The sequence below is a fragment of the Dysidea avara genome, chromosome 3, assembly GCF_963678975.1.
Source record: "Dysidea avara chromosome 3, odDysAvar1.4, whole genome shotgun sequence".
NCBI classification, from domain to species: domain Eukaryota; kingdom Metazoa; phylum Porifera; class Demospongiae; order Dictyoceratida; family Dysideidae; genus Dysidea; species Dysidea avara.
Window position 1 is genome coordinate 37,971,576 of NC_089274.1, and position 19,723 is coordinate 37,991,298.

At 37.7% G+C, this 19,723-nt stretch overlaps 1 protein-coding gene across 2 annotated transcripts in view; it reads right to left on the bottom strand.

The window, feature by feature from the left end:
• The window catches only part of LOC136250885 (uncharacterized), a 50,907-nt gene that overhangs the window by 21,879 nt on the left and 9,305 nt on the right, over positions 1-19,723 (bottom strand). For both annotated transcript variants that reach the window (XM_066043215.1, XM_066043216.1), the window contains exons 3-5: positions 13,714-13,902; positions 10,820-11,212; positions 8,875-9,243 (exon numbers count right to left, since the gene is read on the bottom strand). In XM_066043215.1, coding sequence (XP_065899287.1) covers positions 8,875-9,243; positions 10,820-11,212; positions 13,714-13,902 — 951 coding nt within the window. The remainder of the gene's footprint in view (positions 1-8,874; positions 9,244-10,819; positions 11,213-13,713; positions 13,903-19,723) is intronic.

The following is a 19,723-nucleotide window of genomic DNA, read 5'->3' on the forward strand; positions in this document are numbered from 1 at the left end:
AGGGTGATTTGTTTCTAGCTGATCTCTCTACAGGGTGATTTTTTTTGTAGCTGACCTCTCTTCAGGGTGATTTGTTTCTAGCTGATCTCTCTACAGGGTGAGTTTTTGTAGCTGACCTCTCTTCAGGGTGATTTGTTTCTAGCTGATTGCTCTGTAGGTTGATTTGCTTGTAGATGAACTCTCTACAGTGTAACTTGCTTGTAGCTGAACTCCTTACTTTGTGTCTAGTTTGTAGCTGATCTCTCTACAGGGTGATTTGTTTGTAGCTAATCTCTATACAAGTTGATTGTGTGTAGCTGATCTCTCTGCAGGGTGATTTGTTTGTAGCCGATCTCTCTACAAGGTAATTTGTTTGTAGCTGAACTCTCTACAAGTTGATTTGTGTGTAGCTGATCTCTCTGCAGGTTGATTTGTTTGTAGCCGATCTCTCTACAGGGTGATTTTTTTGTAGCTGACCTCTCTTCAGGGTGATTTGTTTCTAGCTGATCTCTCTACAGGGTAATTTTTTGTAGCTGACCTCTCTTCAGGGTGATTTGTTTCTAGCTGATTGCTCTACAGGTTGATTTGTTTGTAGATGAAATCTCTACAGGGTAATTTGCTTGTAGCTGAACTCCATACTTTGTGTCTAGTTTGTAGCTGTTCTCTCTGCAGGGTGATTTGTTTGTAGCCGATCTCTCTACAAGGTAATTTGTTTCTAGCTGAACTATCTATAAGGTGATTTGTACATAGCTGATCTCTCTGCAGATGGATTTGTTTTAGCTGAACTCTCTACAGAGTGATTTGTTTCTAGCTTATCTCTCTACAGGTTGATTTGTTTGTTGCTGATCGCTCTAAAGGTTGATTTGTTTGTAGCTGAACTCTCTGCAAAGTGTTTTGTTTGTAGTTGATTTCTCTACAAGGTGATTTTTTGTAGCTGACCTGTCTTCAGGGTGATTTGTTTCTAGCTGATATCTCTACAGGGTGATTTTTTGTAGCTGACCTCTCTTCAGGGTAATTTGTTTCTAGCTGATCGCTCTACAGGTTGGTTTGTTTGTAGCTGAACTCTCTACAGGGTGATTTGCTTGTAGCTGAACTCCTTAAATTGTGTGTAGTTTCTAGCTGATCTCTCTACAGGGTGATTTGTTTGTAGCTGATCTCTCTACAAGTTGAATTGTGTGTAGCTGATCACTCTGCAGGTTGATTTGTTTGTAGCCGATCTCTCTACAAGGTAATTTGTTTGTTACTGAACTATCTATAAGGTGATTTGTTTGTAGCTGATCTCTCTGCAGGTTGATTTGTTTTAGCTGATCTCTCTACAAGTTGATTTGTGTGTAGCTGATCTCTCTGCATGTTGATTTGTTTGTAACCGATCTCTCTACATGTAATCTGTTTGTAGCTAAACTCTCTATAAGGTGATTTGTCTGTAGCTGATCTCTCTGCAGGTTGATTTGTTTGTAGCCGATCTCTCTACATGTAATCTGTTTGTAGCTAAACTCTCTATAAGGTGATTTGTCTGTAGCTGATCTCTCTGCAGGTTGATTTGATTTAGCTGAACTCTCTACAGGGTGATTGCTTGTAGCTGAACTCCTTACATTGTGTCTAGTTTCTAGCTGATGTCTCTACAGGGTGATTTTTTGTAGCTGAACTCTCTACAGGGTGATTTGTTTCTAGCTTATCTCTCTACAGGTAGATTTGTGTTGATTTGTTCATTGCTGATCGCTCTAAAGGTTGATTTGTTGCAGCTGAACACCCTGCAAAGTGTTTTGTTTGTAGCTGATCACTCTAAAGGGTAATTTGTTTGTAGCTGTACTCTCTCCACAGTGACTTGTGTGTAGCTGAATTCTGTGTAACTGAATTCTCTAGAGAGTGACTTAATTGTAGCTGAATTCTCTACACAGTGCATGACTTGTTTATAGCTGAACTTTCTTCAGTGTGACTTGTAATGTTCTGAATCTCTATAGTGATATATTTGCTTAACTCTCCACATCGTGACTGTCTTCTTGCTGAACTGTCTATAAGATTAACTGTTTGCAGCTGAACTCCCTACAGAATAACTTGTGATGTAATAAAATTCTATAATGGAATAAATAAATTAGCCGAATGCTTTATTAGGGTGACTGTTCTATTAGAGTATCTCGATCTCGCATTTGCTACACGGAGTTGGCTTTCGAATCATAACTCAGTGGTTTGTAATCCGATTCTTCTGTACTACTGCAAGGACTTTCAATGAAGATTATTCCAGTTATACACCGATTTTCAGCTCATTGCTCTAAGCGGTTTGCCTAGTAGGCGTGAAAACTAATACTTTTATATTTATAAAAAAACGATCGCGTAATTGTGACACAGGTTGGGGTTTGTGTCATATCTCCGTGGTCTTTATCTCGATTCCTTTCAAACCACCAAAAGGCACTCCTACGATGGTTACTCCATCTACATAGCAATTTTCAACTCCATCCATGAAGCGGTTTACCCTGTAGGCGTGACAACAAATCGATCTTGTTTTACGCGAATAATCGGTCATAACTCCTGAACCATTCATCGGATTTGTACCAAATTTGATGCTAGGATTCGCCTTTGGACTCCCTTTCTGTGTGCCAAATTTCAAGGCGATCGGAGTACGCGTTTGCGAGTTACAGCAATTTTTGCAAGTGTGCGAAAAGACGAAGAAGAAGACGAAGAAGAAGAAAAAAAAAACGAAGAAAAAAAAAACGAAACTTTGGCAGCTCGTATCTCGGAAATGGCTGGAGCGATTTCCTTCAAATTTGGAATGTAGACTCCCTTGGCTGGCGGGCAACTGTGTAGCAAATTTAGTTCCAATCAGATAAGTGAACACCGAGATACAAAGGTGTGAAAATGACGTTTTCGTTCTTCCTGTCAATATACTCACGGTGTGGCGCGCCGGCTTCTTGGGCCGCACGACACACTACCGTGTGTCTTGATACTTGAAAGTTAAAATGACAGCTGCAGGGTTGTACAAAAGGATATACTATCTCACCGTACCAAGACCTAAAGTCCATGGTCATGTCACAATGAAAATGGGGTAATTACATGCATAATTTACTCTGCTGATACTGGATTTGATAATGGATTTCTCATGAATTGTGCATGATTTAAGAGTTGCATAGTTAAATTAATGATCTTCGGCTTTGTGTCTTGGTAATAGTTAGACACTCGTGATAGACATCTTCGAGGATTTAAAAACCTGAAGTGATGTCAATAATTACCTGTGCCTCGGTAATTAGTGATGTCACCTCCGGTTTTTAAATCTCCGAAGATGCTTATTACGAGTGCCTAACTATTATCAAGGCACAAAGTCCAAGATCATTAATATTGATTTTGTAACTATGCAACTCCTAAATCATGCACAATTTATGAGGAGTTCATTATCAAATCCAGTATCAGTGGAGTAAATTATGCATGCAATTGTTCCATTTTCAATTGTTACATGACCATGGACTTTAGGTCTTGGCACAGTAAGATAATATATCCTTTTGTACAACCCTGCAGCTGTCATTTTAACTTTTAAGTGATTGATTGATACTTTATTACATTACACCTTAGCCATATTTGTTGGACCGACTTGACATAACTACTATAATGATGTGGTCTTATTTTTAGAGGTGGTCTTATTATAGAGGTGGTCTTTGTTAAGAGGTACCTGTTAATATTAAGTTTTGACCAATTTTTTTCAGTTTCAATTTTTCAGTTTCAGTTTTTCAGTTTCAGTTTTCAATTTCCACTGTTTCCAATGTCCCGTTGCAATCATGTAGTATTGTATTTTAAACATACCTGTGGGCATGTATGTTAAATTAATGATCTTCGGCCTCTGCCTCTGGCTTCTTTATCTATTTTTACATGCTATTGCTTGCCCACTCACCACTCCTATTCCCACCTCTATGATAGAGTTTGTGTTAGCTACTATCTAAGATGGTGGGAGAAATACTGGGATAATCTTAATTTGCATACAGTACAGTTAGATACTGTAGTTGGTTAGAGCTCTAGCTACATGCGGACATTTTGTGCGCATAGTCGGGTTTTCATTCAGCAGGTCACATTTTGAGAGCCTTAATATATCATATACGTAGCAGGAAAATTTGGTGGGAGGAAAGTTTGGTCAATTTGTCGTGATAGGATGCTGATGAGAAAAAAAGTTAGGTGAATTTGCTGTTAGCAAAATACAAATTTATACTGGATGAAGGGTTAGGCAGATTTTAGTTTGGTGAAACACCCCAAACTTTCCTGCTATTATACAGTATGGTAATACTGTATATTAGGGATCACAGGGTTTTTCTGGCCAAAAAAATCACCCAAAGTCCAGCTTCACAATACCATCTTGGCACCTTGGCGATATTGGTTAAGTATAGCTAAACCCAAAAGTGCCTTCAGTACAACCCTAAATGTTTCCAATAGATTGTTACAAAAATTATTCAATGGAATTTTCTACTGATAACTGCCTGCCTGATGCCTTCAGGCAAGTGTAACTTGACAACGGCTAAAGTTATGGGCTTGATTTTTCCACTGTTGACGTTGCTTCGTCCTGAGATGTACCTTTTGGCATACCGCAGTACGTATGTACAATGCATGCATCATGGACTTACCTTTGTCCTCCTTTGTGTCCCATTTCTTTCCGCTGACTGCCCAAGGTGTCAGTTCGTGGCAACGCAATGCATGGCTTCCCTACGTTTGTAAATGGGAATCTTCCATATTTTCCATGGTGACTGGATTGCTTTCAGAGGCGCTTGTGATACTGTTCTTCATTTGCAATGCTGTGTAACAGGCTGAATATAGGTGAAAGCGAAGCGTAATGGCCACTTTAGTTTCAAGTCAGTAATTGATAGTTGGGGTACACGAATCGTCCTATTTATCATGGTGACTGGATTGATTGCAGAGGCGCTTCTCCTACTGTTCTTCATTTGTAGCACTGTGTAACAGGCTGAACATAGCTAAAAGCGAAGCGTAATGACAAAATCACTTTCAAGTCAGTAATTGATAGCTGGGGCATGTGTTCAGATGAAAGCATTAACTCTAGTGCCATCCTTTTCTTTGATGCGGTATGTGCAAGGTCACCAGTCATAATAATGTTACAAAAAGCAAACAAACAAGTATAAGGAAAAATTAGGAATTTTAAGTTCAATTAGGGATCATAGAAAAAAGTAGGGAAACAAGGGAGATTGCCTACACCTACAGATATACTAGTGAACATTCAATCCCTAATTCAGTCTATACCTACCATGACTAAATTAGGGATTGAATGTTCACTAGTATGTATATTTGCAGTCTCCCTTGTTTCCCTACTTTTTTTCTATGATCCCTAATCGAACTTAAAATCCTAATTTTTCTTTATACTTGTATGATATAGGCCCATGCCATGGTAAGTTGGCCAGTACAGCTGACCCAGTTGACCAACTGACCTGAATAGTAATCTGGATGAGACCCAGATCTGACTTGAACAGAGGTGTGCATCAAAAGCCAGATTTAAAAGTCTCTCAAGTTGCACTAGTTAGCCTGCAGGACTGTTTGAAAGAAATGAGTAGCACATTATCATGGCTGTACATAAGGCTATAGCAGTTCACAATTCCCATAAGTGGGCTTGCTTGATGCTAGACTACTTACCTACAAACAGCAATACTCAATCCTGATAAGTGGGTGTGATGCCATGCATACCCACAGAAAGTAGCATACAGTCCTGAAAAGTGGGAGTGGCTTCACGTATCCTTACAGAGAGCAAAGCACATCCCAAATGATGGCATGTAAGTTTCTTAACCATCTTGAACCATCAATACAATTGAGCTTGTTTATTTATGATCACACATGATCTCATTTGGGTCAGACCAGGTTGTTATTCAATAAATCAGATGAAATCCACCTGACCCGGGACAAAATGCAACCCAAATGACCAGAATAATCAACCCACTTACAACACTAGTATACAAATTTGCATCGAACGGTACGGTAGTACAGTTTAGAAGAGTTCCCCCTAAAGTGATGTACACCGCTAAACATGCTGCATCTAAAACCCAACATAGAAAATCATAAGCCATGAAAATCACCTTTACAGAACAGTAAGAACACTTACAGGAATCCAGATACAAAAATTTTCAAAATCCGTACTTGGTCTGCCTGCCTCACTGCCTGGCCACAGTAGCAAGGCTAGAGGCCAAATGAAGCAGCACACAGCCACCATTTTGATGTAACTTTTGTGGTTCCAACAAATGTCTACCTTCTGTGGTTTGTTAATCTTCAATTAAATGGTCTTCTTCTTCATGCCAGGAAACCATATGAAAGCAATAATTTTCCATACAAGCTCTTTCCTTGAAGGAGCATATTTAGATGCAACAAAACCATTTGAGATGCTAAGCGGACTGTAGTATCCTGGTAGTATTGGGTAGCAGCTAATACAAAATGATTGCAATGGGCCATGCCCCTTAAATGATTGCCACAACATCTCTTACTGAGGCCATGCCCCTCAACGATCTGAAAACAACCATGTCCCCAGCTTAATCCACTGCATAGCTGAGCAGCGAAATCGAGATACTCTAATACAGCAGTCACAGCAACTGTGTATTTTGTAGCTATGCTCCAGCAAAAAAAAAAGTTAACTAGTGCAATTAATTTAAAAATAAAGTAGGGTTCAGTGATATAAAGTAGTGAAACAAGAGATGATGGTAGCTATGACTACTTGGAATTGTAGCAGCATTTAAAAGATAACATGCCAAAGTAGGGATTTCCTTACCTCATAGCTCATCTCTTGTTCCACTACTTTTTATTGTTGGAACTCTACTTCATTTTTAAATAATAATTTTTTTTGCACTAGTATCAAACAGTACGGTAGTACTGTTTAAGTAGGGTCTGCATCAAAATTGATATGCGCCACCAAAAATACCGCCTTTAAAAACCAGCTTAGAAACTTCTTATGCGATGAAAATCACCTTTACGGAATAATATTAGTCCATCTAACATCAAATGAAGCATTAAAAACAAGAAAACGCTTACTGGCAGCCGGATATAGAATTTTTTAAAAACCGTTAAAACTCGAAATTTCGTCTTACTCACTCACTGACCACATTCGCAAGCCTAGAGCCCAAACGAAGCGGCGCACGGTCACCATTTTATGCCACAACAATAACCTCACTAGTGGGATGTGCCTTTTGGGGTTCTGACGAATGTACGCCCTGTGCACCTTGTCTTTTCTTTTATCTTCAATCAGGCTGCTTGTCTTCTTCATCCAACGAAACCATATCGAGGCGTTAATTTCCCATATCAACACTTTCTTTAAGCAGCATAATAGACGCCACAAAATTATTTAAGGCGCTTAGACTATGCTACTGTACGGAGGTACCAGTACTCCACGATAGGTCACAAGATCACGTCCATTCTTTATTTATCAATCTATCAATCAAGACCATGATGACCACACCTCTTTTACGCTAGCTGCATTTGTGACCACACACCTTCAAGTTGGTAGGCTGATTCGAGATGCTGTAGTCTAAAAATCGGTCAAAACCACGATGACCACACCCCTTTTTTGGGCAAGCACACATAACTCGAGATACTCTAATACAGCAGTCACCCTAATAAAACAGTCGCATGTTTATAGCTAGCTGTATGCTTTAACAAAAAAACTAAACAAACTAGTATATTAAAAATGATACATTTAAAAAATGAAGTAGGGATCATGCAATAAAAAGTAGAGAAACAAGAGAAGAACAATGGTAGCTATTACAGCATAGCTCAGTGGGAAATCCCTACTTTGGCATTAAATCCCTACTTTGGCATTGAACACAAAATAATTGCTATACCATGCCAAAGTAGGGATTTCCCACTGTAATAGCTACCATTGTTCTTCTCTTGTTTCACTACTTTTTATCGCATGATCCCTACTTCATTTTTTAAATTTATAATTTTTAATATACTAGTAGTTATGACATTGCTACAATACTGATTTAGTGATTGTATAACTGACAAATTAAACTTGTTTTCTGTAGCTGGGTGTAATCACCATTCTGAAGTGTAATAGAAATATCAATTTTGTAGAGACACATCTAGAATAAGCAAGTAACAACTATATACAATATTCTGTACAAAACAGTGGAGTGATATGTTACACATGAAAATGTATTACTGTGAAACCTTACTGGGTAAACAGGTTACCTGGCCATGTATTCCAGTTATCGGTTATTTTCTTGCACAACCAAATCACCGATATCTAAGATATTCACTCAATAATGTATGTTTTGGGTACTTTTCTTGTGCTACAACATTGATATCACAGGATTCTGCTATAGGCATAATCACTTGGTGCCTATTACTTTAGTGACAATCTGACAAACCGCGTTACAAATTTTAAGGGTACATAGCTTACATGCTAGGCACAGCATGAAAATTGCAGGATAAATGTCATTCGATTCAGTTAACCGAATGACCAACAGTTTTGATCTACTCAGTAACCAGTTATGATATTCTGTCCAGTTCCACAGCTCTAATGAAAATGTGTTATTATTTTGTTATTCAAGCTTATTACATAGTACATACTACAATGGTATGAACACCAATATCTCTGGTGATACCTGTGATACTAACTAGTGATACCCATGAAACCAGTAATACTCATACCAGTGTTACCCATGATACTAGTTGATACCCGTAACACCACTAATACCCATGATACCACTGCTACCACTGCATGTTACTACACTACTATGCACAATGTAATGATGATGTATTTACCATCTGAAAAAGTTTAGGCACATAACTGCTGAGTTATATGTACAAATATTACAAAGTTAAAATCTAAGGATCAAGTATGTACTAACATACTACATTCCAATATCCAGCATACAGATACGTAAAAAATAAAAGTTGACCATATAAATGATCAACTATTTTCATATGTACCTCTCTCACAAGAAGCTTGTCCTATTATTTCCCACTTTACCATGTCAGGGTCCATAGTAATATTACACAAGTATGTGATGTTGGTAACATCCCTAGTGTATCCCTGATCACATAACACGGTACATGTTGACTGGTACTGGGTGTCACATGGTAATTGTAATTGTGAGTTATCAACAGGTGGAGATGTGGAACAATTTAATGCTACACATATTGGATCTCCTTCACTCCAACTTTGATCAGCTAAACAAGTTCCACTACTAACTCCTTGTAACTCATATCCAGGATTACAAGAGAAGGTACAGTTATCCTGATAAAATCCTCTAGATCCTGGACACTCTAGTCTCCCATTAACAGGAGCAGGACACTCCACTGTATATGGACACATGATTATCAGGACACATGATTATCAGAACACATGATTATCAGAACACATGATAGTGTGTAGTGTGACCAAGTAGGTATGCAACAAACAAGTATGTATTTTACAGGAACCAAAAAAACACTGCTTTCATGCATACGTAGCTTGATAATTCTTTACCCAGTTTTACTGTGGAAACGTAGGGCACCTATAGCTACTATTATAAATTTGAGTCGAATCAGCCTAGCCATCAATGAAATATACAACTTCTAAATATGTCTAATTGTCTTTGTATTTTTCTTAATCTTGTTACGTACATATTCTTTTATTTACTTTTTAGAAAAATCGCAAGCAAGAACTCATGCATGCTTTAGAGTTGATTTACCTCAATTTTGAGGGCAGTATAAGCATCATGCAGCACAATTGCAGTACTATTTTTGTACAGATCAGATTAGGAAAAAGGGAGCTACACATGATTTTTGAAAATGCAAAAGCAATTTGTTGTCGTGCCTACAGGGTAATCCGCTTGACAGAATAACTTGAAAATCAGTTTGTACATGAAGTAACTATTGTAGTACAAACCTATTGTGGTTAGAAAGTACTGAGAGTATTAGCTAATGAGATATAAAGCAAAAATTAAACATGTGAAACAAGTGCAATCAAGATACTTTAAAAACATTAAAAAGATGCACATGGAAAATGTCAAAAAAATCTTGTCCAGGATTCAAACCAGGGACCTCCATACATCTACAACTAAACTCCTTAACACTCTGCCACTGCTGTCAGTTCCTTACTTCCTTTAATTTCTACCTTATAAATGGAAGTTCTAATTTACTACACAGGAAAATTATTTCATTGATCTATTCATGGAAATTCTAGAGCATTCCATGTGTGTAGTATTAGAAATGTACGCTCTATTAGAACACTACAAAAATTATTTTAAAACAAACAGACAGACTATATACCAAACACACATAAGAGTCATGAAATTGAGATACTCTGATAAAACAGTCAGCCTTGCTGCAATTTTGTTGTTACGCCTACTGGCTAAACCACTTATGCAAACTAGTCTTGCATGTGTCAGGTAACTGTCATGGTATAAACCTTCAGTAATGAGTAATGCAATGGAAATCTGAGCTAAAACTAACCATATGTGCATGTACCAGGTGTTCATCTCTTTATAGAGCAGTCATATGTACATGCAATGTTCAACATGAAGGAAAATAATTTCAAATGAGTACAAATGTCTCTTAAAATCTAGTTCCTCTATTTACCTGTAGGAAAAAAGACAAAAGCCAGAATAGCTTTACAAATATAGAAAAGAAATGATATCCAATCCAAAACAGCCAAGCTGTGAAAAGGATGTGGCCTTCCAAAAATAGGCCTTAGTAAAAAAGATGTGAAATCAAAGGTGGTGGCTAGCAAATAGCTGCAAATTAATTGACATAACATCTTTGCAGCCATTTCATGACCGTCACATTTGATATCACATATTTTTCATACTAGCCTATTATGGGAAAGCCGCACCCTTTCTCACAGCTTGTTTTAGGATTGGTAACAATAAAACAAGATCAATAATGTATATACCTCTCTGACATGATGCTCCATCTAATGCTATCCAATCTACCCTATTTCTCACAAAGGTAACGTTACACAAATAAGTAACACTGGTGATGTTATCCCTTGTGTATCCTTCATCACAAGTTGCTGTACATGTTGACTGGTACAGTGTGTCACATGGTAACTGTAGTTGTGAGTTAGATACAGGTGGTGATGTGGAACAATTCAGTATTACACAGGTTGGAGTTGAGGTCCAGCTTCCATCAGCTAAACACTCTCCAAAGAAAAATAAATCTGTAACCAATTGGTAGCCATGATCACAGGCAAATGAACAGAGTTCTCCATACAAACCAAAATTGTTGCTACAAACACCAGAGATGTCTGAACTAATCTGCACATGGTCTCCAATAGGACATTGAACTGAAATACATGTTATATATATAACCATACACATGCAAACAATACAGGTGTTAAATGTATAGTGTATATACATGCAAAAACAGCCAAGCTGTATAAAATGGGTGCGGCCTTCAAAAGCCTGAGTTTAAAAAGTTATAAAATCAACGAAGTGGCTATATTTACGGGCCCGTAACGTAGGATTTTTTTGCTATATTTACGGCATTCCTAAGTGCGCATGTACAAGCATCTCGTGGCTTAGTTTGTTACATTTGCTATTTAAAAAAAAAAACTCAAGAAAAAATCATGACACCAAAAGGTATAAGAAACGAAGAAAAAAAGTGTGACGTGACCAAGGCTCGAACCCACACATTCAGGTTTGGAGTACCCACGCTCTACTACTGTACCACTGGTGCTTGCTGGCTACTCCTCTTGTTTTTGTACTATTTAAATGTTACAAATATAAAATACTATATAGTCTAACCCATACCAGTGAAGAAAAAACCAAAGCTGAACCCGACCCTAACCCTAACGTTAACCTGACGTTTGCCTGTTAAACACAATGATGAGTTTCACTGTCTGTATGAAGTTTGCTCGCTCCAACCCTAGCTCGCCTCGAACTCACCCAAAAACTTACCTCCATACAACTAGTGTGTTTGATACTCGAGTTATGCAACAAACGACCGGCTAAATAAATATTTGCACCGTGACCGACTAAGTCACGAGATGCTTGCACATGTGCACTTAGGAATGCCGTAAATATAGCAAAAAAAATCCTACATTACGGGCCCGTAAATATAGCCACTTCATAAAATCAAAGGTGGTAGCCATGAAATGGTTGCAATGATGTTACTTTTAATAATGCACAAAGCCATTATTTAATTTTTATCATCATTATCATTATTGCAGCCATTCATGGCTGCCATCTTAACTTTTTCACCAAGGCCACACCCTTTTTATACAGCTTGACTGTTTTGCATGGATTTTACTTTTTTTTGCATTTTAAATTCCTCAAAGCCAACCATAAACTGGCTTTGAGGCATTTACATAAATCACTGTTCTTCTTATTTACAGATACAATGACAATAATGTAATTAATAACAAGTATAAGAAAAAATTAGGAATTTCAATTAGAGTAGGGACAGTGTATAGCGCTGCAATAAAAAGCACAGAATTTTGTATAGTGCTGCAATAAGCGTACAGAATTTTTTAAAAATTTATTTAACGGAATTTTCTACTGCTGCCTGACTGACTGACTGACTGTTGCCTTCAGACAAGCGTAACTCGATAATGACTAAGGCTATGGGCTTGATTTTTTCACTATTCGACATTGCTTTGGCCCGAGAGGTGCCTTTTGGGATACTGCAGTATGTACAATGCATTCTTCATGGATTTACCAGTGTCCTCCTTTGTGTCCCATTCATCTTTGCTGACAGCGAATGGTGTTAATTTGGCGGTAGCACATGATGGCTTCCCTTCGTAACGGAAATCATCCGTAATTTTCGTAGTGGCTATTTTGATTGCAGAGGTGCTTTTTGAACAGTTGTTGATTTGTACTGTACTGCTGTGTAATGGGTTGAACATAGCCGACAACAAAGCGTAACGGATACATCCCTACTGTGCATTTTTATTATGGTATCTTGAGCACAGTAGGGATATAACACTTCTTATTGTTTTACTGTGATTTAATATCGTGCACTACTCCAACCTGTTTCAGTGCTTTTTATCGGTGTGCTATGGTCCCTACTCTAGTTGAAAATTCCAATTTTTTTTGTGTACTTGTAAAGTAGATGAGACCTGGTAAAATGTAACCTCAGCTGGGTAACCCGGACATTCCATGCAGATGACCCAACCCAGTTTTTCAATGCTGAAATTATTAGATAAAATTACCTGTTTGGGGAAAAAACTTGGTTGGGTTTAAAAAGGTTACCATCTATATTGCTAGCTACTAGTTCCATTGTACTACAATTAATTCTTGAAGATACATACATATAACCTGGATTACAAATTGATACTCAAAATCATTACAACACAGTCAGTAGTATACATATGTACATTAGTGTTGCACCGATAATCGGATCGGTTATCGGAAAAACCATGTATCGGCTGTGTTTTTTGTATATCGGTATCGGATCGGCACCATCATAAAAAAAGCAGCAGATACAGATATCATGTATGTATTTAGAAATACATGCTCGTCATGTTTACAAATGCATCGAGTCGCTTATTCCTGCATTAAAACGTTGTTATTACTGCTTCATTGTACTGTCAGCTGTCGTTATAGCAATACTGCTGCTATAAACAAGTTAAATTGACCCTTCATAGTCAAAGTTCTAGTAAAAATTGCTACAAGATGGACATGCTGTGCTATATCGGATCGGCTACCTTTATCAGCTTGAAAATAGTATCCAATATCGGTTATCGGAATATCGACAAAATCCCATATCGGTGCAACACTAATGTACATATGTATTTTTATGTCAAGTGTACTATACAACCTATACAGATACATACACACATTTTACCTCTTCTACAAATGGTCTCATTACCACTCCAGCTCCCATCACTCTGACAGGTCCTAGTGTCACTACCAGTTAGCTCATAACCAGTGTTACATGTGAAATTACAAGTGTCTTCATAGGAAGGAATTCTATCATCTCCCAGTGAACATGTGATTGTTCCATTATTAGGATCAGTAAGTGATGGACAAGCAACTGCACATGTACGTACAAAACAACATAATCAACAGTATATGTATGTACAAGATAGATTACATTACAACTACAAGTATAAGAATTAGAAATTTTACACTAGAGTAGGGACAGTGTATAGTGCTACAATAAAAAGTACTGGATTGGAGTAGTACGTAATGTCCAAATACTGTAAAATAATAAAAAGTGAATATCCCTACTGTGTAGCACAGTAGGGATATCCACTTCTTATTGTTTTACAGTATTTGGACATTACGTACTACTCTGTTTCAGTACTTTTTATTGCAGCGCTATACAGTACGTGTCCCTACTAAAATTCCTAATTTTTCTTATACTTGTTTGTGAACTTTTTTTGCAAGCTCATGACCACATATAGCCTGCTTTTCACAAACCAGTCACAATATTATATAGAGTTAATCACAGCACTATATACTAGATTGTTACTCATACAATAACAACTGATTAGTGGGCGTGGCTCTACATAAGCCTGCAGACAATAACAGACGTGGATTCATGCATACCTACAGACTATTAAATGAGTGTGGCTATCATATACCTACAGACAGTAATTTACATTAGTGGGCGTGGCTCACAAAAGAAGCAGGGCTATGCTATGACATGTTAATACAGATCTACATCATTACAATAATTAATTTAACACGTGATCCAATCTCAGATATCTGTAAAGGGGACCTGGATGACCCGACTCGGTCTTAACATTGTTACTAAACTATATTTATTGACTTACACGTGGCTAGTTTGCCACGAGTTGCTCTCACTGATCAATACCAACTACCAACTTCAAAAACCATCAAGCCATGTGTGTTCAAATAGTTTGGTGCAACACTAAACTAACCACATGTATTCGAATAGTTTGATACACCTGCAGATGGAAGCTCTACTTTAGTCTATTAACACTATCAATGGTAGAACTTTGACTGATGGCCATGGTAAAAAAGGATAAAAGGTAAGACAATAGCGCAAGCATTGTATGTTTATCAATATACCAGAGGTTTTTTCTTCATTGAATTAGAAACATTTCTGTGAAAGAATTAGGACTGTAGTTGTAGCCAGTTTTCCGCTACGCTTGACTGAAGGCGTCAGGCAGGCAAGCATTAGAAAATTCCATTGAATAATTAAAAAAAAAATTCTGTAGCAACTTGACAGAAACGTTTTGGGTCAATCTGAAGACACTTTGGGCTTGATCAATACTGTCATGTTGTTGTGAGGAAAAATCGAGGCAGGTTTTTGGGTTATATTATATCATGGGCCATGCCCACACCTTCACTGTCCCTACTATATAGTACTATTGTACTGTATGATAATAGTTTTTAAACCTTTTCAGTTTTTCAGAGAAATAGATACAGAGTTGTACATCAGCAGGGAGTTGATTCCATAATTTTTTGATGGTTGATAGGAAAAAGGAAAATTTATACGCATCAATTAGAGTCATTGGTTGGTGATAGTAGCCACTCCTTAAGCTTGAAAGTTTGGGGGTAAGATCATCTGTGGGCACAATCATATATCCGTTAATTATTTTGTAAAAAGTACTTAATTTAGCTTGGGTACTTCTTTCCTGTAACAATTCCTGTAAACAATGGTAGACAACATGTTAGTAACACTTGAATATCTTGAAAACACATTAAAGTAAAATCTAGCAGCAGTTCTCTGGATTGATTCTAGCTTGTTTATATTCATTAAGTTGTGGGGGTCCCAAACAGATGCAGCATATTCAATGATTGGATGAACCATAATCTTGTAACAATTACATTAAATGTGAGCAGGACATTTGCGTAAGTTACAATACAAGAAGTTGTTTACTTGTTTGGCCTTGTTGGTAATCCTCTGGACATGCTCATCCCATGAAAGGTTACTTGAAATTGTTATGCCCGTGTGAGCAACTTGAACAATAGGTACAGCTTCAATGCAGTAATCATACAGTACGATAAGTATCATGCAGTATGATAGTACTGTATAGTAGGGACCACTGTATAGTAGGGACCACAAAGGAGTAGGTGTGGTCCATGAAATAATATCACCCAAAAACCAGCCTCAATTTCCCCTGATGACAATGAGGCTGTATTGGTTAGGTGAAACTTAAGCCCAAACAAGCTTTCAGATCGACTTGAAATGCTTTCAACAAGTTACTATGGAATTTTTAAAATTATTTATTTAATGGAATTTTCTACTGAGTAACTGACTGCCTTCAGACAAGCGTAACTCAATAACGGCTAAGGCTATGGGCTTGAAATTTTCACTACTCGACATCGCTTCAGCCTGACAGGTGCCTTTTGGCATACCACAGTACGTACAATGCATTCTTCATGGACTTACCAGTGTCCTCCTTTGTGTCCCATTCATCTTTGCTGACAGCGAAAAGTGTTGATTTGGCAATAGCACGTGATGGCTTCCCTTCGAATTCGTAATGGAAAACATCCGTATTTGTCATAGTGGCTGGCTATTTTGATAGCAGAGGTGCTTTTCAAACAGTTCTTGATTCGTACTGCTGTGTAACGGGTTGAACATAACCGGCAATGAAACATAATGGATACTTCACTTTTCAAACGATAATTGATATAACTGGGGCATGCGGCACCATTTCTTTCTTTCGGTATGCGTGGATTGCAGAGGTGCTTTTCGAATAGTTCTTGATTCAAAACGCTGCGTTACGGGTTGAACATAGCTGACAATGAAGCGTAAAGGATACTTCACTTTTCAGATGATAATTGGGGCGTGTGGTGCTATTTCAGATGCACTATGCGTGGGTTCACCAGTCATAATAATTACAGTGGACCCTCGCAAATCTGACCCTCTCTAATCCGGATCCTCGGATAATCCGAATGGGTCATGTAGCTAGCAAAAAAAAAAAAAAAAATCTAATTAAAGCCCAGCATTAAACGCGTTTTTAGCGAGGTTAAAAAGTTGAGGATGTGGCTGAAGAAAAGCAAAAACGTGTGACCTTGTCAATTGAGCAAAAGTTTACTATATTGAAAAAGATTACTGGAGGAGCAAGTTTAAGCTACATTGCTAAAGAATATGGCATTGGCAAATCAACTGTAAGTGACATTAAAAAGAATGAAGATAAGCTAAAGTGAAGAAGTGACTAGACTAAGTGTTATTCATACCAAGTGTTTCACTTGGTATGAATGTCAAGATGAGTGCACTACCCCATCACTTTCAGTAATGCTAAGCAACTTACTCTTGACACTTACTTTCATTCAACTTAACTCCAAAAACGTATACACTGTACTGTAAAACTTGATGTATGTGAAGACCTCTTATATACTTATTTAGTCAATAAAAACTTAAAACACAGTGTTAATTGATGATTCACAAATCCGAACATTTCAGTAATCTGAACAGCCTTTGGTCCCAGGGGAGGTCGGATTTGTGAGGGTCCACTGTATTTGCAAAAAAAGTTAACAAACAAGTGGGTTCTTCTTATTGATAATTCTTAAAAATTCACATTTGTTAGGGTTAAACTCCATCTGCCAAATGTGTGCCCATTGCAGAAAAGCATCTAGGTCTTCTTGTAATGCATGACAATCAGTTTCAGACTTTATGTAGGAGTAGAGTAATACATCATCGGCATACAACTTTACTTTAAAGCATACTCGAGAAGGTAAATCATTTATATACAATAGAAAGAGCAGTGGGGCTAGCACCGTGCCTTGAGGAACTCCCGATGATACTGGGGTTGGATGGCTCTTTTGGTTATCTAGTATCACATTGTGATCTATCAGTTAGGAAAGATTTAAGCCAAAGTAGTAGTGCTCCATGAATCCCATAGGTAGTGAAGTTTTTGGAAAAGACGTGTATGAGGTACCTTGTTGAAGTCTAACAAGAGGACATCACATTGACCCTTCTCATTAAGACACTTGGCAAAATCATTATTGCTGCTGTTTTCCAAATGCATGGTAAAACACTTTTGTCTAATGACGCTTGAAAGATAACAGTAAGGATTGGTGTGCAATCTTATACGCAACCTCTTGTAGGAAACGTGCTTGAAGGCTATCAGGTCCAGATGCTTTGCTCACTTTGATGTAAGATAATAGCTGGGCTACACCATCTGAATGGACTACAATCTGTGGGGTGCTAGGTAAGGTTTTACCACTTGGGTCTGGAATATGAGACGTATCTCCAAATACCTTGCATCAAAGCGTGGCTGAGATACTCTAATAGAATAGTCACAAACCTAACATCCAGGTCGCACCACCATGCTGTCTACTTCTTTTAGTTTCTACCTTGCAAATATATATTATACAGTATACCTTATCCGCACAAAAACAGCCAAGCTGTGAAAAAAGATGTGGCCTTAAAAACCTGGGTGAAAAAATTGTAAAATCAAAGGTGGAGGTCTCTACAAAAATTGGGCTGTAAATGTGCTGCATTATGCTCCTACTGCCCTCCAAATTTCAAGTCAATAATCGACTAAAGCATGCACGAGTTATAGTGAGTGGAGCAAAAAGAAGAAAAAGAAGCAGAAGATGAAGAATTTTGAAGATGCATATCTAAGTGATGGCTGGACAGATTCACCTCAAATTTGGAATAGGAGGTGCCTACCCTGAGGGAGTTTCTGCAGTAAAACTAGTTAATTTCTGTTCAGGCATTATTGAGCTACAAATGCGTAAAAGCAGCACTTTCTTGGTTCCTGTAAAGCTGTACTTGGCCGCATGACACACTGGCGTGTGTCCTGATAGATGTAATTTATGGTTTTAACAGTTCTATAGCAATGAATAAAGGCTTTTATCACTGTTGCATTAGAATGCAAAAAATAATCCTTCTACTTGCTGAGTTTAAAAGAAACTGTTATTGATGGCTATATATGCTATGCATGTAAATAAAAATAAATTTAAAGACAGGTAAATAAAAACAAGCTATAAAGACTGACTCTAAAGTTTCCAAATACTGGTTATAGCCATGCCAAAATGGCAAAGCTAAAGTGGGATAGCATTTACAGACAGACAGACTAAAGTGCAGTCTAGAGGGTTTAAAAAGTTGAAAACTTAAAGATGGAAATCAAGAAAAATCTGAATGATGTTAATGTCAATGAAATTAACAATGGTATGGCAAATGCTGGTTCTTAAAGGTTAGCTGCTTTGGTATGGATACATCCCCACAAATACAGCCAAGCTGTGAAAATGAGTGTGGCTTTCAAAAGACTGGGTAAAAGAAAGTTTTTAGTATTAAATCATTGCAGTGATTTCTTGGTTTCCATCTTTTATTTCACAACTTTTTACCCCTTGGCTGTTTTTGATTTCATTTTTTTGTACTCTATAATATTATAGCCCCAAAGCCAAGGTTTGTTTCTACCCATATTTTTCTTATCGGCTAATAGTAGCCACAGTACTTAACCAGGTAAATATGGTACTTTTGATTGCCTTGAATATTGGCATACAGTAAGAACAAAGTAAGCACATACACATACTAAATCTGGTATAAACACTAACAGAGTTATGTACCACTCTGCGTGGGCAGTTCAAAGGCACCGCCAGTGCCATAATTTGTATATTATACTGCTGCAGACCGCAGCGAGTGCATTATAACTTATAGCGAGTGCATTATAACTTATAACGCACTGGTTGTGGCGAGTGCATTATACGTTATAATGCACTGACCACAGTGCAATATACAGATATTGCACTGGCTGCGGTTTTGTGCAGCAGCACAAGTGCCGGTGGCGAAGACCACTACGACACCTCACCTAATAGGTGGAAAGACACTTCACAGATTACTCAAATTCTTTTATACCCTGACATGTAAAGGTCGATTGTGGGCCATAATGTCATCAATACATATAATCAAGAGTTAATAATAAGAGAGG